The sequence below is a fragment of the Oncorhynchus masou genome, chromosome 10, assembly GCF_036934945.1.
Source record: "Oncorhynchus masou masou isolate Uvic2021 chromosome 10, UVic_Omas_1.1, whole genome shotgun sequence".
NCBI classification, from domain to species: Eukaryota; Metazoa; Chordata; class Actinopteri; order Salmoniformes; family Salmonidae; genus Oncorhynchus; species Oncorhynchus masou.
This window is the reverse complement of record NC_088221.1, coordinates 15770070-15792157: the sequence shown is the minus strand read 5'-3', so window position 1 is coordinate 15792157 and position 22088 is coordinate 15770070. Positions and strand designations below refer to the sequence as shown.

Here is a 22088-nt window from a genome sequence, read left to right as displayed (position 1 = left end):
CATTCTGTATTTAAGACAGCTCTAAATGGATCATTTGTCAATAAAATCTGCATCCAAAACACCATAAAAAGTGACCTTTTGAGTTTGATCTGCTTCTGGGGTTTCCTTCAATGTTTAACTGAGCTGTTTCTATCAGCAGCTCTACAGTCTTGATCTCATCTCGTCCACCGGTGGGGTTCCACCTCACTGCATGGCTATGTCTCGTACACCTGGGTGATCTCACGTCGTTCTAGTATAGGGACACAACGATCACTGTAGGGGATTTTAAACATTGAACACATCTAGCTACATGTCAAATTGAATTTTCAATGTATTACATTTTTAAAGGCACACCATACAGTACAGATGAAGCCATGACAAAATGTGTAGAATTGCAGAAATGTTGTTTAAAAATTAGAAAATGTTCTCTCAGCCACATGGCAAATGTGTAGCACAGCATGAGATTAGCTTTAAAGCTGCACATTTTTCTCTCTGCCCCATGGCAAAATGTGTAGAATTGCAGGAAATTAGCTTTAAAACATCAAACTTTTCTCTCAACCTCATTGCAAAATGTGTAAAATAGCATGAGAGAAGCTATAAAACTGCAAATGTTTTATGTATTTGTATTATTTATTAAAATGTTTATTGAATATTAAAACATACAATCTACCTACAGTGAAGCCACTCAATATTTACATTACATTCAGTCATGTAACAGACTCCCATCCAGAGTGACACGCAGGAGCAACCAGGGTCAACGTCGACAGGTCTCACAACGGTGACCCGAACGAGCGACCTATCGGCCACTGTCCCAAGCTCCCAACCACCAGGCCACCAACCCTCCAAGATCCCCCCACAGTTCCCAGAGAGTTCCCTCTCCCCCTTTTGTGGACCACCTGGAGGTAGGTCCCCTAGGGCCCTGCTCCTAGAGCAGTGTTTGGGCTGACTCACCTCATAATTTACAATGCAGTCAACAACCTCATTCTCCCATAGTCCAACTACCCATTTGTCCATCACAAATGGAGGCTGCAAGGGAAATAGTTTGATGTTGGTTATTAATCGTCATACATGTTAGCTACTTCAATACAGCCTCTTCAACACGACAATGACATTCATGTAAGGAATAATTCAACTCATCTGAAGATACAGAAAGGAATTTTTAACGTCATAACATTTAGCAAAAAGGTACACTCTTTCAACGATCCTAAAAAAAAACTTCAACAAATAAATGTAATGAACAAGGGACTGTTTTTAAGTCCTGATGCTCTTTCAGTGCATGGCTTGGAGTAACGCTTATGATCACACCTTGGTCATCTTCAGGACATCCACATCCTGTCTGTTGGCATTAAAGGTCACATCCTTGATGTACGTTATTGCAATTTCATCTCCGTCAAGTTCAATGTACATTTTCCATTTGCAGTCCTAAAAATGACAGATTGTAGGTCTTAGAAAACATGAAATAACTGCTGTCAGTTGAGAACCTAACTGCATTTTTTCCTAAACCAACAGCACAGCCTAGAGGTAGTTCCTTGGAATTGAACATTTCCGGGAATGTAAACATGAATTTCTATGAATAAATCATCATCAAACGGGACAGAAGCTCAAGTTATGTTGTGCATTTAGATTTTAATCCTGCTTTCACCTAGTATCCACTGTGAGTTGCCTTCAATTGAGACAAATGTATCATTTTGTTTGGCGATTGATTGCTTTCCCCACACTCTTTTTGATGTGCTCTCAGAATCACAGAACGGATAGCATGATCATAGCATGAAGGATGACATAAGTGGTAAATGAGAATGTGAACAACCCATCAATCTTTGCAGAGACATTTGTTTTACTTCAGGGGTAAATATAAGTTGCTATGGTGGATAGCTTGTATTATTTCCTGGGGGATATGATTTGCAGTACCTTAACACCTGGTGCTATTGTTGGTGAAATACACATTTGAGTAATGCTAATGTTATTCCAGTTAGGTGAAAATAAACTCGGTATTTCGATCACTGTTGCACAAGGCACATAAGGGATCAAATCCTCACCAGCCAATACAAATCGGAACAAACCCCGTACTCCTGCTGAAAATTGCATGCTGACAAAGCAGTAATGATTTTGCCATCCCCAAAAGCCAGCCATGAAGCCACAGGTCACTGCTTAACCACACACGGTTCACGGTGTGGGCCAATCTATTGTGTGGGGATCACAGAAGAAGACATCAAAGAAGGGCCACTAACACACTCATCTGAGGAGTCTCAGCCCACTCCTACACTGTCCCCAGGGGCTGGACCGGGGCTCAAAGGGGGAGCTAGCGTGAGGAAGGCTCGGGTTCCAAGACACACCAGGCATCGGCCCCTTGTCGGCCCCGGCCAGTCGCCCCAGGGCCCCCAGGTCCACTTGTTGGTCTAATCACTCCAGCAGAAACAATGTCTGGTAATGATGCCCAAGACCGGAGTGCGTCTGGTCTAATGGCAACTCATACATAATTCAGCACCTTTCTCTTGGCTGCGCGGTGATATCCTCATTAGTGGGGGACCCTCAGTGGTTGTCAGATGGTGGCCGCACAATCGCAGGCCCTCGTTTTGTCTTTGAGAAGTGCAGCTGCTTCCATGACACCGCCAGGAAAGAGGGACGGGAAAAAAACGCAGTGCGGGTTTGTTTTATTTAGTGCAAAAACCTTCCAGTTTGTAAAAACAAGGCTGACATGGAACCTGACACCAGGCAGGGGGAAAATAATTAGCTCTCATTTTCTCAGCCTCCTGTTTCCTTCTCCCTGCTGTGTTTTCTACACACTAAACCACCACATGTCAGAAGAAATGGGAGGCAATTAGCAGGCTCGTTTCAGCCCCGCCGAACGCACTGAAAGGGGACTATTTATGATGGGACAATGAACAGCTGAAAGATTAAATAACATTTGCCTTTCTAAAAAGAAAACGACTTCTGACTAAATTGGCTATTTTTGATTAAATTCAAACAGCAAGTGGAGAAGCAGCCTTTCACCACCGTTGGAGACTCTAACAAAGGACGGTGAGCAAGTGGGGGTGGATGGGATGCATGGCTTTAGATGAAATATTTATTCATCTGTTTCTCTTGCAAGGATATGTCTTGAAGGCAAAGCATGCTCAGTGTAACAGTGGTCAGTGTTTGATTGAGTTTGATGGGGACCATAATATGCATCTTTACCTAGAGAAATAGCATCTTGAAGGAATATTTCCATCTTGACATACCAGTTTTAAATCGTATCTGACAACACCAGTTGTAGCGGTATTGTTAGAGAGGGGTAAAGATAAAGATTTTGCTTGGGTGCCAGGCAGGTATTAACCCTGACAAAATTTAAAAGAGTAAGATAGATTTTTTTTTTTAAATACCGCTAGTTAGCTATTCCTGTACGCATTTGAACCAGACCAGAGCTGAGACTAAAGTTGACAAAATATTTGACAAAATGACTGTATTTGGATGAAAACGCATACCGATTCCCTCCAAGACATCTTGGTTAAATGCCATAGAATATTTTCAGTGTCCATTGAAAACCTACCGAGTGACCCGTTCCCGCTTTCCAGTGGTACCCAAACACCAGCTCCAGATGAACAATCTTCCTCCTCTCCTCCTCCTCCTCCTCCTCTGCACACTCATCCTGTGGAACAGAGATTTTCAGGAAAGCATATTGCAACAGTAAACAACGCCAACCATTATATAACAAAGAGAAAGGACACACAGTACCTTCATTAGTGGAGGGAAGTGGAAGAGCACCATGTAATCATTGGTTAGCTTCTCAATTTCCCTCTGTTGGAGAAAGCAAGTTAGACATAGTCTTATACATAGGTCTTAAACATTTGACCATATAGCTCAATTTAAATAATTATACCATTTGGACACCTTGTTAAATGACTTGCTAGTTCACGTTAGTTTGAAAGGTAGAATGGTACCTTGAGGTGCATGATGTGACCTTTGGACTTGACCCCCAGGTCTCGCATGTCCGTTTCCGTGAGCAGCAGCAGCCTCTTGCCTGTAATGTGGTTTTCCTTAAACAGGTCACCATACAGCTGCATACCACTTGCCCCCTCCCCTGAGAACATGGAAAACAGATGCAAATGAAAGCACAAAGACATACACGCCAAAATGACGGGTTCATTCATTTGACCATACCTACAGTACGAGAAATCTAGAAGGTGAACGTACCCGCCCCAAATATCTGCTGTAGCCAAAAGTGCTGCGGGGATGGAATTGGAAAAGCATTCGTATTAAAATGGAGCCGTTCATCCGGAGCCATGGTGGTTGCTTAATGGCTAATTAGACAAAGGGAAGTGGTCGATTGACATTTGTTGATACTGACCACATGTTCCTCTGTCCAGGAATGAATATGAAGGTTGGAAAGGAGCTGCGTGGGAAAAAGAGAGAGACCTGAAATAGTACCAGGGAATACTGCTCCAGTGGTCATATCATACAGTTGTGTAACGCTCAAAGAAAGACATGTGCTGCCTATTCTTGATGTTTGGAGTCTAACACAAATCTTGCGTTTAGCATTCATGTGTGCAAGTACAAAATCAGTACATTTACATACAGCATACGTGACAAAATACAAAATACCTCATTCCAAGTCAAGTTTACCCTGCATTACAACAATGCTTTTTGTAGCTATTGTGGTCTGCAATCAAGATGATTGTGTCCTAATGGTCTAACTCAAACCAAAATGTGTCCAATGTCCATCTGACTGCTCTTTCATGATGCATTTCAATGATAAATCATTTACTGTTCATTAAGTGTAATCGGGCAGAAAGTAGCCAGCTAAAATAAAGATTTCATCATGATGATCATGAGGCTGCTATGTGGGGATAAAAGCAATGCACTGGGGGATAGATGACAAAATGAATGACTAATCTGAGCTTTCAATATTTGCTTCCCACGGCATCTGATAACAGCCCAGAGACTGAGCTGAATGGCAATCTCAACAGATCACATTCAAAGAGGCCATTTCAGAATCAGCGCGATACATTTCTTTGCAGCCTCCGAAACTCCCTCACCCCCAGCTGCATTTTCCGTCTACTCCAGTGGTATGGTTCGGAAGTAAACACATTCAAAAACCCTCCCTTGCCCTACTGCCAAAGTTCCATTACAGATATTGCCTAATTAAAGTGACATAATATCACATTTCGAGCAGCCATATTGTATTTCACAAATGACTTGCATCGTTTATTAAAATCCAAAGCATATTGTTGACAAAGGGAAACAGATCTTAATTGATGAGAGGAGGGGAAAGGGGGGGGAAGTCAGCAGAAATTGCTCAGCCATTGGAATTCCTTTGACAGGGAAGAAGAGTTCAGTAGTTCACACAACTCTGCCCCCATGTGGAATGGGAGTATACTGTAGCAAGTTGATTATCCTATAGAGGTTGACAAGCATTGGAAACCTATTGGCTCGTATGCCAGTGGCGACACCACAAACTCAAATCCAATACGATTTTCAATCCCCACAGGGGCAATTAAGCAGGCATTGTCAGCAAGTGTAACATATACACTACAAATGGGTGTGCTGCACCAAGTATGAGTGGTGCCCTGTACTTCTTGTTAATTAGCTAATGATAGAAATTCTGCCATTGATTATATGTGTATTTGAATCCTTGAGGACTACAGTGAACATGGGTCTGATGCAAATCAATTGATATAATATGAGGATGATTTCAGGTTTTACATGAAAAAAAAGCTTTTCATCTGAAGTTATATTTCTAACACCAGTCACATTTTATTAATCTTCTCCTGGCATAAATATTTTCACTCTTATTTTTTTTGGCCACTTTTGGAATTTTGTGGTTGACAAACCTTTGATTTGTGACATTATTGTGACATTATTGAATTAGTTGTTCGATTTTGGCCACTCTTGTGTCAGCGAAATGTCACGTCATCGTCAAAAGCTTCGCCTCCTCAATGCAACTTGCTCATATGGCTCTTTCCTACTTCGAGGTAAACAAAAAACTGGGAAAACCAAGAGGAAATTTGAGAAAACAGGAAGAGTGAAGAACCAAAGCAGGAAGTTCAATGTTTAATGAGAAAATGTTTATTGAGAATCAAGGAACAGTAGAGAAATTCTGCAGCAAAATAGGTTCACATCAAAAAGTGGTCGGTCTGATAGAGTTATGGCACGCCATTAAAGAGACACTATTCTAATCCAAGTGATTTGACTAATCCAAGGAATTTGACTAATCCAAGGTGATGTAGTTTGCATAGATCATATTGCAACTCTGGGCATTAGATGTCTAGAAAATACCTTACAAAGTGGTTGACTTTCACACAAGCTAGTGTATCGGTTGGTTATAGCCTGTTAATGGATGATGTTTCAGTCTAGGTTTAATAACTACCCAACAGTATATAAAAAACATACATAAACTAAGTAGAAAGAAGTCCAAGCTGCAGGGCCTAGGTCCAAGCTCTGGGGAGTCAAACAGAAAGATCCTTCATAATGGCTACGTTTAGGAATGAAGAGCTCCTAGCATAATTTACAGGGCATTTGGTGATGACACTCGTTAGGTGAGCTTTAATAGGCTCACTTTGGGGGTTGTTAAACACACGTTGGCCTGTGGTCAAAGCCGTTGGTGCAGATGCAAACATATTGAGCTGGTAGATCACCTTCAGCTTAGAGAAGTCCTCTAAAACAGTATTTCACATCCTCTCTCCAATGAAATACTTGAAAAATTTTTTTTTACTTCACATATCATTTGATTTAACAAAATGATTCCAGCACACGGCAGCGCTGTTGCCCTTGTCTGTGAGAACTTAGTCCTGTCAAGGTGTGGAAGTCTAAGGTCTATGGCACACCTCACAAACATCTTGATGATATGCATCTGTAACGCGCTTCTTTCAACCAGCATATGAACCAAGACTTTACTGGGGCCCACATAGATAGACACCTACAGTGCACTTTACACCACTAAGCCATCGTATGTGGGCCTGAAATCCAATGATTCCTGACAGTGTACCTCTGTACACTCTCTGAAAAAGGCACAGGAAGCCCATAGTTGAACAGTGCTATCAGGAAACGTTCTCTCTCTCTCTCTCTCTCTCTCTCTCTCTCTCTCTCTCTCTCTCTCTCTCTCTCTCTCTCTCTCTCTCTCTCTCTCTCTCTCTCTCTCTCTCTCTCTCTCTCTCTCTCTCTCTCTCTCTCTCTCTCTCTCTCTCTCTCTCTCTCTCTCTCTCTCTCTCTCTCTCTCTCTCTCTCTCTCTCTCTCTCTCTCTCTCTCTCTCTCTCTCTCTCTCTCTCTCTCTCTCTCTCTCTCTCTCTCTCTCTCTCTCTCTCTCTCTCTCTCTCTCTCTCTCTCTCTCTCTCTCTCTCTCTCTCTCTCTCTCTCTCTCTCTCTCTCTCTCTCTCTCTCTCTCTCTCTCTCTCTCTCTCTCTCTCTCTCTCTCTCTCTCTCTCTCTCTCTCTCTCTCTCTCTCTCTCTCTCTCTCTCTCTCTCTCTCTCTCTCTCTCTCCTGCTGACACCAGTCTGGGTCAGCTGAGGGAAACATGTTCTTTCTCATCCTGGTGAGACACTTAATCACAGCAACTACGCTCCACCACATACAGAACAAAATTGGCCACTCTTAATGTCAGCAAAATGTCACTTCATCATAAAAGCTTTGCCTCCTCCTTGCAACTTGCTCACATGGCTCTTTCTTCACAGCATGGCACTATACATCCAGTACATTAGGCATAAATGACACCCGTAAGGGCCATGTAGGCGAAAGGCTTCTAATACATTATGTTCATACAGCGTTTAAAAAAAGAATGTATGCAAAAGAAAATGGATCGCTACAAAAACTATTAGTAATGAATTATCTAATGTGGCTTGTGTCCATAACACCAGTGACGTGAGAAGGAATATGCATGGGAGCTTGCCGCAAGATCACAGTTTTGACACAGGTCAAAAGGATTGATTGACAGACGCTACTGAGTGGCCCATACATAACTGGACCAATCAGTTCGCTCTAATCACTGTCGTCTGACCAGTTGAAGTCTGACATTCCCAAGGCCGTGTTGATTTTGCGGCCCTCTCTGACACTGCTGGACTTGGAAGAGTTCTGCTTGGCCTGCATGTTGACCTGCATGCCAGAGTGCAGGACGGGGCCCCCCATGTCCAAGGCAAACATGTCCCCAAAGCCCTTCATCATGGCCTGCAGACTCATCCCCTCCACCTCCCCGTTACTGGAGGATGTGATCTGACACGTCATCTCCGAACTGTTCGACTCCTCCGTCTTAGACTCATAGAACGACTCGGCGCTAATCTGAGCCGCCACGGGTAGGAACAGCTGAGAGGGAAAGATGGGGGAGGATAGGAAGGGAAGAAGAGGGAGGAAAAGAGGACGGGAAAGAAAAGGAAGGAGGGAAATTAGACCGCATACAACAAGAGGAATGATGAAATGTGAAATCTTTTTTTCACCCAATATAAAAGGTGATTGTCAAAAACCAGAAGAGTAGAGTTCAGAGATACAGTCAATTGGGTTATCAGAGAAGGTTGGACTGAAATGATTGGTCTACAGGACAGATTAAGGGAGAAAACAAAGAATAAAGAGAGCTAGACAATTGGAGATCCAGCATGGCTCTCTCTCTCAGGCAGTGCTGGTTCTCAGACACTACAGTGCGTGTATCAATTTCAACTCATGTCAAATTGATACCCAGGCAAATCACTGTTTAGACAATATCAATGCATGGCTGTAGCAGGCAATTTACACAGCACAACGGACAAAACAAAGAATCTAGCATAGAACGTATTAGTGATGTGGGACGTTTGGAAAACAAATCCAACCAATAAAACCAACTAGAAAGGTCATATGCTGGTTAGATGTGTTAAATCAAATTCAATCAAATCAGGCAAATGCAACTGCAGAAACATGTGGCCAAGCTCTAGCGAAGTGTCGTTTTGGAAGCAGCACAAGGAAAGGGCAGTACAGGCACAGACACACAAGGAAAGGGCAGTACAGGCACAGACACACAAGCAGCAAAGACTCCCATTTCACCCCATATCAGCGTGACACCATTGGCATTACCAGCGTTGCAATTACGCTGGCCTCTAATTATGACTGATCGCCAATAGGAGCTCAGTAACAGTCACGCACAGAGTAGCACGATGAGCTAATACCTCGACTCAACTCAAACGCCCATCAGCGAGACTCAGTGAACCAGAGCCTTAGATTTCCCCTCCATTCCATTGCATTTCATTCCGTTCCCCTTCATTCCAGACAGACCCCGGGTCTGAAGTAACGTGAATTCTTTGCTTCTCCTTGTGACAATGTGGACAGGACGTGGACCGTGACACATGGTGAAGGCGGTGCTAAGTGACCAACACGGGGGAAGGTGGTGCTAAGCTGGGGTGCTGTTCATGTTCAGTGACTCGACACAGTGTGTGGTGGTTGTGGTTGTGCAGTGGGTATAGGCTACTGAGGAACTTACCGGGGTGTTGGACTGCTCAATGAGCTTGCGCTCCCACATCTTCAGGCGACGTTCTCTCTCCTTCAGTTCCTGCTCTTTGCTGCTCAGATCCCGCTCCAACTTCTTTAGTCTCTCCAGTGTGGCCTCAATCTCACAGCTACAGTACAGACAGCATAGAGATGTGTTTAGAATCAAGCATCATCCACCTCATCACATCCAACTCCGCAACTTACAATACCGGTGTCAAACCATTGACTTGAGACACTTGTGCTAAACTCATTGACATCAATGCATTATACACAAAAGTTTGGAGTTATGCATGTATTTCTCAAGTTTGGATTCTGCCTTTTTAGCGATAGCCCCATGGTCTTTGCTAATGGGGTTCAGCCACTGAGAGTGGTCTGGTCTGCTTTGCCCAGCAGGTGGGGCTGTGTGGCTTACCACGGGTAGCCATGCTGTCAGGGGCCAACACAATCTGCTCCCACAGAAACTATTTATAAACAGGCAATGTCAGGCATGTGAAGCAGACAGAAACTCCCGCCCGTCCCTGCACCCTCCCAGTCCTCCTGTCCCTCCTCCCGTCTCTTCCTCAAAGACTTTCCACTCATGCTCGAAACTTTCCTCGTAATTGATTCTCTTGCTTGTCGCTTTCTTGACCAACACTCTTGGCATTTCTCGTCCTCCTACCCTGCTCTTCCCTTATGGAAAACAACCATGAATTGCACACGTGATCACAAGTATTTCACATGCAATAGAATGAGATCTCATGTGATCACAAGTGATCTTATGTGAATTTAATGTAATAACATGTGACAACATGTAAAACCAACATGGGATAACAAACTACGCATGTAAAAACATGATCTCGTGAAATAAATGTGACACCATGAAACTACAACTTTTATTACACGTGAAAGTCCAAATTCCAAATGTTAAGATTTTCTGTTTACACCTGAATCACTATGATAACTATAGTCGTTTTTCTTGAGTGTATTTTTTTAACAAAGCTGAGATCTACTCTGAAGTCCAAAGTGTAGGAATACAGGTGAAATCAGTCATTGACACAGACATGGTGGCGTAGCAGGAAGATTGGAATGCTGGGAACCAAGAGGTTGTGGGGGCATGTTGAATAATTAATGACTGTATAAATATAATTACATCATCTACAGCGCATTCGAAAAGTATTCAGACCTCTTGACATACAGCCTTATTCTAAAATTGACACGCAAAAAAAAAGGTTTTTAGAAAAACAGAAATACCTTATTTATATAAGTATTCAGACCTTTTGCTATGAGACTCGAAATTGAGCTCAGGTGCATCCTGTTTCCATTGATCATGTTTCTACAACTTGATTGGAGTCCACCTGTGGTAAATTCAATTAATTGGACATGATATGGAAAGGCACACACCTGTCTATATAAGGTCTCACAGTTGACAGTGCATGTCAGACCAAAATGAGCCATGAGGTCGAAGGAAATGTCCGTAGATCTCAGAGACAGGATTGTGTTGAGGCACAGATCTGGGGAAGGGTACCAAAACATTTCTGCAGCATTGAAGGGCCTTGGTCACTCTGACAGAGCTCCAGAGTTTCTCTGTGGAGATGGGAGAAGAATTCAGAACGACAACAATCTCTGCAGCACACCACCAATCAGGCCTTTATGGTAGAGTGGCAAGACAGAAGCCACTCCTCTGTAAAAGGCACATGACAGCCTGCTTGGAATTTGCCAAAAGGCACTTAAAGGACTCAGACCATGAAAACAAGATTCTCTCATCTGATGAAATCAAGATTGAACTATTTGGCCTGAATGCCAAGCGTCACATCTGGAGGAAATGTGGCACCATCTCTACAGTGAAGCATGGTGGTGGCAGCATCATGCTGTGGGGATGAATTTCAGCGGCAGGGACTGGGAGACTAGGATCGAGGGAAAGATGAACGGAGCAAAGTATAGAAAGATCCTCGATGAAATCCTGCTCCAGAGCTCTCAGGACCACAGACTGAGCGCACAGACTGAGCGCACAGGACAACAACCCTAAGCACACAGCCAAGACAATGCAGGAGTGGCTTCTGTCAATCGAACATCTCTGGAGAGACCTGAAAATAGCTGTGCAGCTCCCCATCCAATCTGACAGAGCTTGAGAGGATCTGCAGAGAAGAATTGGAGAAACTCCCCAAATACAGGTGTGCCAAGCTTGTAGCGTCAAACTCAAGTAGAGTCGAGGCTGTCATCGCTGCCAAAGGTGCTTCAACAAAGTACTGAGCAAAGGGTCAGAATATTTATGTAAAGGTGTTATTTCCGTTTTTCGTTTATTTTATTTCTAAAAACCCGTTTTTGCTTTGTCATTATGGGGTATTGTGTGTAGAGTTAGAAGAAAAAAACTATTGAATCAATTTTAGAGTAACAAAATGTGGAAAATATCAAGGGGTCTGAATACTTTCCGAATGCACTGTATGTCAATGTCAAATTTGTAAGTTGGAAACACTGTGGCTATTCCGGGGACATCGTAACAACTCACCTTTGTTTGCAGGGCATCATGTGAAAATGTGAATCCACATGTGAAGTGTCCCAAAACCACATGGTTTCACATGATTTCATATGTGTCAGGTTATGTGATCACGTGAAAATCCACATGTGAAACTCCATGTGAAATACAGTACATGACCAAAAGTATGCGGACACCTGCTCGTCAAACATCTCGTTCCAAAATCATGGGCATTAATATGGAGTTTGTCCCCCCCCCCCCCTTTGCTGCTCCAAATGGCCTCCACTCTTCTGGGAAGGATTTCCACTAGATGTTGGAACATTGCTGCGGGGAGCATTAGTGAGGTCGGACACTGATGTTGGGCGATTAGGCCTTGCTCGCAGTCGGCGTTCCAATTCATCCCAAGTGTGTCCGATGGGGTTGAGGTCAGGGGTCTGTGCAGGCCAGTCAAGTTCTTCCACACTGATCTCGACAAACCATTTCTGTATCGACCTTGCATTGTGCATGGGGGCATTGTCATGCTGAAACAGGAAAGGGCCTTCCACAAACTGTTGCCACAAAGTTGGAAGCACAGAATCATCTAGAATGTCATTTTATGCTGTAGCGTTAAGATTTCCCGTCACTGGAACTAAGAGACTTAGTCCGAACCATGAAAAACAGCCCCAGACCATTATTCCTCATCCACCAAACTTTACAGTTGGCACCATGCATTTGGCAGGTAGCGTTCTCCTGGCATCCGCCAGACCTAGATTTGTCCGTCAGACTTCCAGATGGTGAAGCGTGATTCATCACTCCAAAGAACGTGTTGCCACTGCTCCAGAGTCCAATGGCGGCAAGCTTCACACCACTCCAGCCGACGCTTGGCATTGCGCATGGTAATCTTAGGCTTGGGTGCGGATGCTCGGCCATGGAAACCCATTTCATGAAGCTCCCACCTAACAGTTCTTGTGCTGACGAGGCAGTTTGGGACTCGGTCGTGAGTGTTGCAACCGAGGACAGACAATTTTTACGTGCTACACGCTTCAGCACTTGGCGGTCCCATTCTGTGAGCTTGTGTGGCCTACCACTTCACGGCTGAGCCATTGGCTGCTCCTAGACATTTCCACTTCACAATAACAGCACTTTCAGTTGACCAGAGCAGCACTATCAGGGGAGAAGTTTGACGAACTGACTTGTTGAAAAGGTGGCATCCTCTGATGGTGCCACGTTGAAAGTCACTGAGCTCTTCAGTAACGACATTTTACCGCCAATGTTTGTCTATGGAGATTGCATGGCTGTGTGCTCTATTTTATACACCTTTCAGCAACCGGTGTGGCTGAAATAGCCAAATCCACTAATTTCAAGGCGTGTCCACACATTTTTGTATATATAGTGTATCAACACATGTGAAGTGCTCTAAAAAATGTGCAAAACGTGAAATCATGTGTATTTTCAGTAAGGGTTCTATCATTTTTTAAAAAAATACCTCTCACATTTCCTACCCCAGCACTCTAACTCACCCTTTCTTTCCCTCCCCAACTAATTCCCCCTGTCTGCTCGCCCTCTCTGAGCCAGACAGCTGCCAGAGAAACAGGGAAAACAGTATTTTCATGCTGCTCTGGACTATGTCCAAACTGCCTTAATAGACTGCAACAAGACTGCCCTCTGAGCCATCGTTGCAGAACTGTGAGCAGCTTTTGACTGTCACATTTACACAAATGAGTGCATTGATAGCCTAATGAGACAGAAAGACACTGTTCACTGGACTAACAGTCCGTTAAGAGAGAAGAAACATACTGTACCACCATGCCAGATCTAATATAGCCGACAACAGGGGCTATGCAAACAGGGTTAGAAATGAACACCCCCCACCCGCCAAATGTGGGTAGATTTTGTCATTGGTGGGTAAGAATGTCTGTTTCACCAGCCACGTTGGCGGGTGGTCACACACAAAAGGGTCACACAGAGCATTTGGGAAGTGTTTTTTACATTTTTATCCAAACGCAACCTGTAGAAGTTAGTTGAATTGACAAGAAAAGCTACTAAAGTGTGACTTTGTCCCCATGTTTCTTGGCCAGTTTTGTATACACGCTAGGTTGTTTTTCAATGTTAGTTTGAGTTTGTTGCACCTGTCTGCTGCTATGAAGACATCACAGTCTGGGATTTTTTCATCACAGACAAGGGGCAGCTGAACATTTTTGTCTCACCTAATGATCGTGCTTGATTGAGCATGGATCCCAAAAACCTCTATTCATCAACTTAGGCCGTTACGTCAATATGAAAGAGGACGGAATGTTTTTCTTCTACTTGTACTCACGCACACGCACACACACGCACACGCACACACACGCACACACGCACACACACACACACACACACACACACACACACACACACACACACACACACACACACACACACACACACACACACACACACACACACACACACACACACACACACACACACACACACACAAGTTGATTGGACAAAATATGTTTTGGTATCTTTTAGTTGTCACTGTATTAGACTAAGTATAGGTGATTTGATGATGTTTAATTTTTTAAGTTGAAATGGTGCTGGAGGCAGCTCCTGTTTTTTTTGCAACTTGCGGTAACTCCCCGGGGGGGTTCTAAATCAGTAGTTGTTTAGTAGTCTGAAAATGTCCGAAACATTAACTTGCTTGACCACGCTGTAGGTCAAGGGTAGCCTAATTGGTTAGAGCGTTGGACTAGTAACCGAAAGGTTGCAAGTTCGAATCCCTGAGCTGACAAGGTACAAATCTGTAGTTCTGCCCCTGAACAGGCAGTTAACCCACTGTTCCTAGGCCGTCATTGAAAATAAGAATTTTTTCTTAACTGACTTGCCTAGTAAAATAAAGGTACAAAAAAAAAATATATATATACCTGTTTGTTACATGCAATATGGTTTGTGGACTTCACCAGACAGAGGTTGCTCTCCGGTTTCTGATGAAACAAAGGTGTGGTTGAATTTATTCTAGCACTGTGTCTTCTTATTGTCTCGGCCTCAGGTATCACAGAGAAGCATTTTAAAATGATTTTGGCTCTGTACTTGAAATAATACAATGACTATGAGGTGTCTGTCAGCTTTAATTAGAGGGTATTTTCATCCATATCGGGTGAACCGTTTAGAAATTACAGCACTTTTTGCAGTGGTGGGAAAAGTACCTAATTGTCATACTTGAGTAAAAGTAAAGGTAGCTTAATAGAAAATGACAACAAAAAAAAGTGAGTCACCCTCTAAAATACTACTTCAGTAAAAGTCTAAAAGTATTTGGTTTGAAATTATACTTAAGTATCAAAAGTAAATGTAATTGCTAAAATATACTTAAGTAAGAAAAGTAAAAGTATAAATCCTTTCAAATTCCTTATATTAAGCAAACCAGACGGCATCCATTTTCTTGTTGTTTTACATTTATGGATAGCCAGGGGCATTCTCCAACACTCAGACATCATTTACAAACGAAGCATATGTTTAGTGAGTCTGCCAGATCAGGGGCAGTAAGGATGACCAGGGATGTTCTCTTGATAAGTGTGTGAATTGGACCATTTTCCTGCCCTGCTAAGTATTCAAAACGTAACGAGTACTTTTGGGTGTCAGGGAAAATGTATGGAGTAAAAAGTACATTCTTTTATTTAGGAATGTAGTGAAGTAAAAAAGAATGTGAACCCTTTGTAATTACCTGGATTTCTGCATAAATTTGTCATAACATTTGATCTGATCTTCATCTTAGTCACAACAACAGACAAACACAGTGTGCTTAAACTAATAACACAAATCATTGTATTTTTCTTATCTATATTGAATACATAATTTAAACATTCACAGTGTGGAGTCCAATCAATGTGAAGAGATTGGAGATGTTAGTTAGAGCTGCCCTGCCCTATAAAAAACACTCACAAAATGTGAGTTTGCTATTCACAATAAGCATTGCCTGATGTGAACCATGCCTTGAACAAAAGAGATCTCAGAAGACCTGATTAAGAATTGTTGACTTGCATAAAGCTGGAAATGGTTACAAAAGTATCTCTAAAAGCCTTGATGTGCATCAGTCCACGGTAAGACAAATTGTCTAAGAAGGGAGAAAGTTCAGCACTGTTGCCACTCTCCCTATGAGTAGCCGTCCTGCAAAGATGACTGCAAGAGCACAGTGCAGAATGCTCAATGAGGTTAAGAAGAATCCTAGAGTGTCAGCTAAAGACATACAGAAATCTCTGGAACATGCTAACATCTATGTTGACAAGTCTACGGTACGTAAAACACTAAACAAAAATGGCGTTCATGGGAGGACACCACGGAAGAAGCCACTGCTGTCCAAAAAAAACAATGCTGCACATCAGAAGTTTGCAAAAGAGCACCTGGATGTCCCACATCGGACAGACTAAACTAAGGTTGAGTTTGGAAGGAACACACAACACTATGTGTGGAGAAAAAAAGACACAGCACACCAACATCAAAACCTCATCCCAACTGTAAAGTATAGTGGAGCAGGTTGAGAGCTTAAAATTCCTTGGTGTCCACATCAACAACAAATTAGATTGGTCCAAAAACACCAAGACAGTCGCGAAGAGGGTACGACAAAAGCCTATTCCCCCTCAGGAAACTAATTTGGCATGGGTCCTGAGATCCTCAAAAGGTTCTACAGCTGCAATGTCGAGAACATCCTGGCCGGTTGCATCACTGCCTGGTACAGCAATTGCTCAGCCTCCGACCGCAAGGCAATTCAGAGGATAGTGCGTACGGCTTAGTACATCACTGGGGCAAAGCTGCCTGCCATCCAGGACCTCTACACCAGGCGGTGTCAGAGGAAGGCCCTAAAAATTGTCAAAGACCCCAGCCACCCCAGTCATAGACTGTTCTCTCTACTACCGCATGGCAAGCGGTACCGGAGTGCCAAGTCTAGGACAAAAAGGCTTCTCAACAGTTTTTACCCCCAAGCCTTAAGACTCCTGAACAGGTAACCAAATGTTTACTCGGACAATTTCATTGTGTGCCCCCCCAGCCCCTCTTTTATGCTGCTGCTACTCTCTGTTTATCTTATATGCATACTCACTTTAACTATACATTCATGTACATACTACCTAAATTGGCCCGACCAACCAGTGCTCCCGCACATTGGCTAACCGGGCAATCTGCATTGTGTCCCACCACCCGCCAACCCCTCTTTTTACGCTTCTGCTACTCTCTGTTCATCAAATATGCACAGTCACTTTAACGATACCTACATGTACAGACTTCCTCAATAAGCCTGACTAACAGGTGTCTGTATATAGCCTTGCTACTCTTTTTTCAAATGTCTTTTTACTGTTGTTTAATTTCTTCACTTACCTACACACACACACACTTTTTTTCTCGCACCAATGGTTAGAGCCTGTAAGTAAGCATTTCACTGTAAGGTCTACACCTGTTGTATTCGGCACACGTGACAAATAAACTTTTGATTTGATTTGAGGTAGCATCATGGTTTGGGGCTGCTGTGCTGCCTCGGGGCCTGGACAGCTTGCTATCATCGACGGAAAAATGAATTCCCAAGTTTATCAAGACATTTTGAAGGAGAATGTAAGGCTATCTGTCCGCCAATTGAAGCTCAACAGAAGTTGGCTGATGCAACAGGACAACGACCCAAAACACAGAAATAAATCAACAACAGAATGGCTTCAACCGAAGAAAATACACCTTCTGGAGTGGACCAGTCAGTCCTGACCCCAAAACGATTCAAAATGCTGTGGCACGACCTCAAGAGAGTGGTTCACACCAGACATCCTAAGAATATTGCTGAACTGAAACAGTTTTGTGAAGAGGAATGTTCCAAAATTCCTCCTGACCGGAGGTCTGATCCGCAACCACAGAAAACGTTTGGTTGAAGTTATTGCTGCCAAAGGAGGGTCAACCAGTTGTTAAATCCAAGGGTTCACATACTTTTTCACCCTAAACTGTGAATGTTTACACTGTGTGTTCAATAAAGACAAACTGTATAATTGTTTGTGTGTTATTAGTTTAAGCAGACTGTGTTTGTCTGTTGCTGTGACTTTCAGTTGAAGTCGGAAGTCTACATACACTTAGGTTGTTGTCACTAAAACTCATTTTTCAACCACTCCACACATTACTATAGTTTTGGCAAGTTGGTTAGGACATCTACTTTGTGCATGACACAAGTAATTTACGTCAGAAGTTTACGTACACAAAGTTGACTGTGCCTTTAAACAGCTTGGAAAATTCCAGACAATTATGTCATGGTTTTAGAAGGTTCAGATAGGCTAATTGACATCATTTGAGTCAATTGGAGGTGTACCTGAGGATGTATTTCAAGGCCTACCTTCAAACTCAGTGCCTCTTTGCTTGACATCATGGGAAAATCAAAAGAAATCAGACAAGACCTCAGAAAAAACATTGTAGACTTCCACAAGTCTGTTCATCCTTGGGAGTAATTTCCAAGCGCCTGAAGGTACCACGTTCATCTGTACAAACAATATTACGCAAGTATAAACACCATGGGACCACACAGCCATCATAGCGCTCAGGATCGAGACCCGTTCTGTTTCCTAGAGATGAACGTACTTTGGTGCGAAAAGTGCAAATCAATCCCAGAACAACAGCAAGGACCTTGTGAAGATGCTGGAGGAAACAGGTACAAAAGTATCTATATCCACAGTAAAACGAGTCCTACATCAACATAACTTGAAAGGCCGCTCAGCAAGGAAGAAGCCACTGCTCCAAAACCACCATAAAAAAATCCAGACTACGGTTTGCAACTGCACATGAGGACAAAGATCATACTTTTTGGAGAAATGTCCTCTGGTCTGATGAAACTGTTTGGCCATAATGACCATCGTTATGTTTGGAGGAAAAAGGGGGATGCTTTCAAGCCGAAGAACACCATCTCAACCGTGAAGCACGGGAGTGGCAGCATCATGTTGTGGGGGTGCTTTGCTGCAGGAGGGACTGGTGCACGTCACAAAATAGATAGCATCATGAGGAAGGACAATTATGTGGATATATTGAAGCAACATCTCAAGACATCAGTCAGGAAGTTAAAGCTTGGTCACAAATGGGTCTTCAAAATGGACAATGACCCCAAGCATACTTCCAAAGTTGTGTCAAAATGGCTTAAGAACAACAAAGTGGCCATCACAAAGCCCAACCTCAATCCTATAGAAAACTTTTGGGCAGAACTGAAAAAGCATGTGTGAGCACGGAGGCCTACAAACCTGACTCAGTTACACCAACTCTGTCAGGAGGAATGGGCCAAATTTCACCCAACTTATTGTGGGAAGCACTCGCTACTATTATTCTGACATTTCACATTCTTAAAATAAAGTGGTGATCATAACTGACCTAAGACAGGGAATTTTTACTAGGATTAAATGTCAGGAATTGTTAAAATGAGTTTAAATGTATTTGGCTAAAGTGTATGTAAACTTCTGACTTCAACTGTAGATGAAGATCGGATCAAGGTTTATGACCAATTTATGCAGAAATCCAGGTAATTCCAAAGGGTTCACATACTTTCTTTGCCACTGTATATGTGTATTAAAGTAGTCAAAAGTTTAGGATTTGGTCCCATATTCCTAGCATGCAATGATTACATCAAGCTTGTGACTCTACAAACTTGTTGGATGCACTTTCTGTTTGTTTTGGTTGTGTTCTCGATCATTTTTTTGCCCAATAGAAATGAATGGTAAATAATGTGTTGTGTCATTTTGGAGTCACTTTTATTCTAAATAAGCATAGAATATGTTTCTAAACACTACTACATTAATGTGGATGCTACCATGATTACGGAGAGTCCTGAATGAATCGTAAATAATGATGAGTGAGAAAGTTACAGATGCACAGAAATCATACCCCCCCCCCCAAAATGATAAGCTCCCCTGGTAATGGTGAGAGATTTGTATGTCTTGGGGGTATGATATTTGTGTTTCTGTAGCTTTCTCACTCATCATTATTCACAATTCATTCAGGACTATCCGTAATCATGGTAGCATCCACATTAATGTCAAACTTTCTCATATAGCCATTGAGCCTTCATCAGTGGCATATGTCATGACGTTGGCCTGGGGGTAGGTTTATGACAGTCATAAATACCTCTTCACCCCTTTTTCCTCTCTCTACCCAACTGCTTTGACATTTGAAAATCCCTTGGTTAACAGAGAGATTCTGAGAACATCAGAAGTTTGGGGGAAATAAACTATATTTTGGTAATCCGACCAGTTGAACATATGCCTTGGTACTTAATGAATATGATGTCAGTTCGGTTGTCATCTGAGACATTCTCATCAATGATAGAATGACATAAACTCTACAGTGGAAGGTCTGCACATTGCAGTTATCGGATCCACATGGAATTGTTGTTCAATTTAAATGTTTGAATATAAAATTATTGGTGAAAAGATTAAATGTAATTTTAGCTTCCAAATTAGAGATTTGGGTTTTCATAAGGTTAGGGCTCTGCTCAATCAGTGGCCCGCCCCTGTGAAGAGACATGGGTTATAAAACTATGAAAACACACCCTTCGCCCTCCACTATATAAGCCCTTGATGAAAATATAACCTCCTGTTCCGGGTACATTTGGATGACGATCTGATGTCAGAAGGGTTCAAATAATAACTACGGACGAAGCCAACCTCAGCGTGACCTTTGGTTGCGAATGGTATGAACTTTGAACTCTTATTCACTACAGAAGTGATACCTCCTAGCCATTGAGTTAGCAACAGCAGCTGCAAACGTGGGCTAGGAAAGAACAGACAGAGAAACCTGTCTACCACACAACGACGTTACTACAATGTATCCAATTTACCAGCAGAGACATTCTTCAAAGGACAAAGGACTCTGTTGGGCACGGCCTTCCATCTACCACCAACCTACCGAAGCGCAGCTCAGAGTAAATATTGATTGCATTTCCCTTTTCCAAATGGGCGGTAATTTAGAATGCATAAGATACTGTATTTACGATAGCATGGCTTCTCCATTTGTTCCTCAAGTCTTCCCGCTCTTTCACTCAAACCCAGACCCCTTTTCTTTTGTGTAACCAGCTGTCATATCTGTTCCGTCCGCTAGGGACGTTTTCCTTTATGACGTAATTTGTAATCAAGGTATGATTCCTTCTGTGTATATGTGATTCTGTGTGATTAGTTAGGTATTTAGTAAATAAATAATTAAACCCAATTTTGTATTGCTGATTGAACTTGTTAGCCAGCGTTCGTGAAGATAACCAAGAATTTACAACATTCAGATGATGTAAAATATTACTAGGTCTTTAAGACTTTATTCGGAAGATAACCGCTCTATAAACATTCTTTCGTGGTGCCCCGACTTTCTAGTTAATTACATTTACATGATTAGCTCAATCAGGTAATATTAATGGCAGAGAAAGGATTTTATAGAATAGCATGTCATGCCACTTAATCCGGCCTAGCCAAAGACACGACACATATTACCGTAGTAGAAGCATGGATAAATACACAGCTGCTGGCCCTGGCAGACTATTACATAGTACCCAGGAGATCTGTCTGCGTGTAACCCAAACTGTGGCGGTCCAACCCAATCAGCACATAGCATCTGTCTGCACAGGGACTCCCCCCTGACCAGGGTGATGAGAAACCATAGCGCCATGCACCTGCAACACCTGTTTGCATCTGAAGCACTACTCCACTCTTCTCCTGTCTCTTCACAAGGATGACAGACAGCCTTGGAAAGCTAGCTACCCCCGTGCTTGACGTGCAACACATCCCTCTTTCTATCACACATGCTCTTATCGACTCTCGCTCTCGAGCAGCACACCTGCAGGTGCAGGCTTGGGCATGACTTTATGAAGAGTTGTCAGCGTAGAAAAGCCCAGAGAGAGAGTAAGCAGTAGCAGCTGACACCCAGGCTGTGCTGAACATCACTAATCCTCCAGCTGCTCATACCGGCCAATTAAACACTTGGACTTGAAAAAGACCTTGATTATCTTATAGACCTTATGGGTATAGAGAGGAAGAATATACAGACGGGCGATTCTTTAGATATTTGATGCCTTTACGTTATCAGTGCAATTATAAATATCTATATGCACACTGCAATGTCCCTTCAGGCGTTTAGCGGCCCACAAAAGCAGCACTGAGTGTACAAAACATTAGGAACACCTGCTCTTTCCATGACATAGACCGACCAGGTTAATTCAGGTGAAAGCTATGATCCCTTATTGATGTCGCTTGTTAAATCCACTTCAATCAGTGTGGATGAAGGGGAGGAGACGG

At 42.8% G+C, this 22088-nt stretch overlaps 1 protein-coding gene across 3 annotated transcripts in view; it reads right to left on the bottom strand.

Annotated features, from left to right (window-relative positions):
- LOC135547226 (mitogen-activated protein kinase kinase kinase 20-like) overlaps positions 1–22088 on the bottom strand; it is a 49072-nt gene that overhangs the window by 1447 nt on the left and 25537 nt on the right. The window contains exons 11-19 of one of the 3 annotated variants that reach the window (XM_064976021.1): positions 9391–9526; positions 4304–4348; positions 4150–4180; positions 3897–4036; positions 3691–3753; positions 3506–3604; positions 1285–1401; positions 931–1005; positions 76–229 (exon numbers count right to left, since the gene is read on the bottom strand). In XM_064976021.1, the coding sequence (XP_064832093.1) occupies positions 76–229; positions 931–1005; positions 1285–1401; positions 3506–3604; positions 3691–3753; positions 3897–4036; positions 4150–4180; positions 4304–4348; positions 9391–9526 (860 nt within the window). Of the gene's footprint in view, positions 1–75; positions 230–930; positions 1006–1284; positions 1402–3505; positions 3605–3690; positions 3754–3896; positions 4037–4149; positions 4181–4303; positions 4349–7357; positions 8250–9390; positions 9527–22088 lie in introns of those variants that run through there. The other 2 variants (XM_064976023.1, XM_064976022.1) reach the window with 2 other exon arrangements.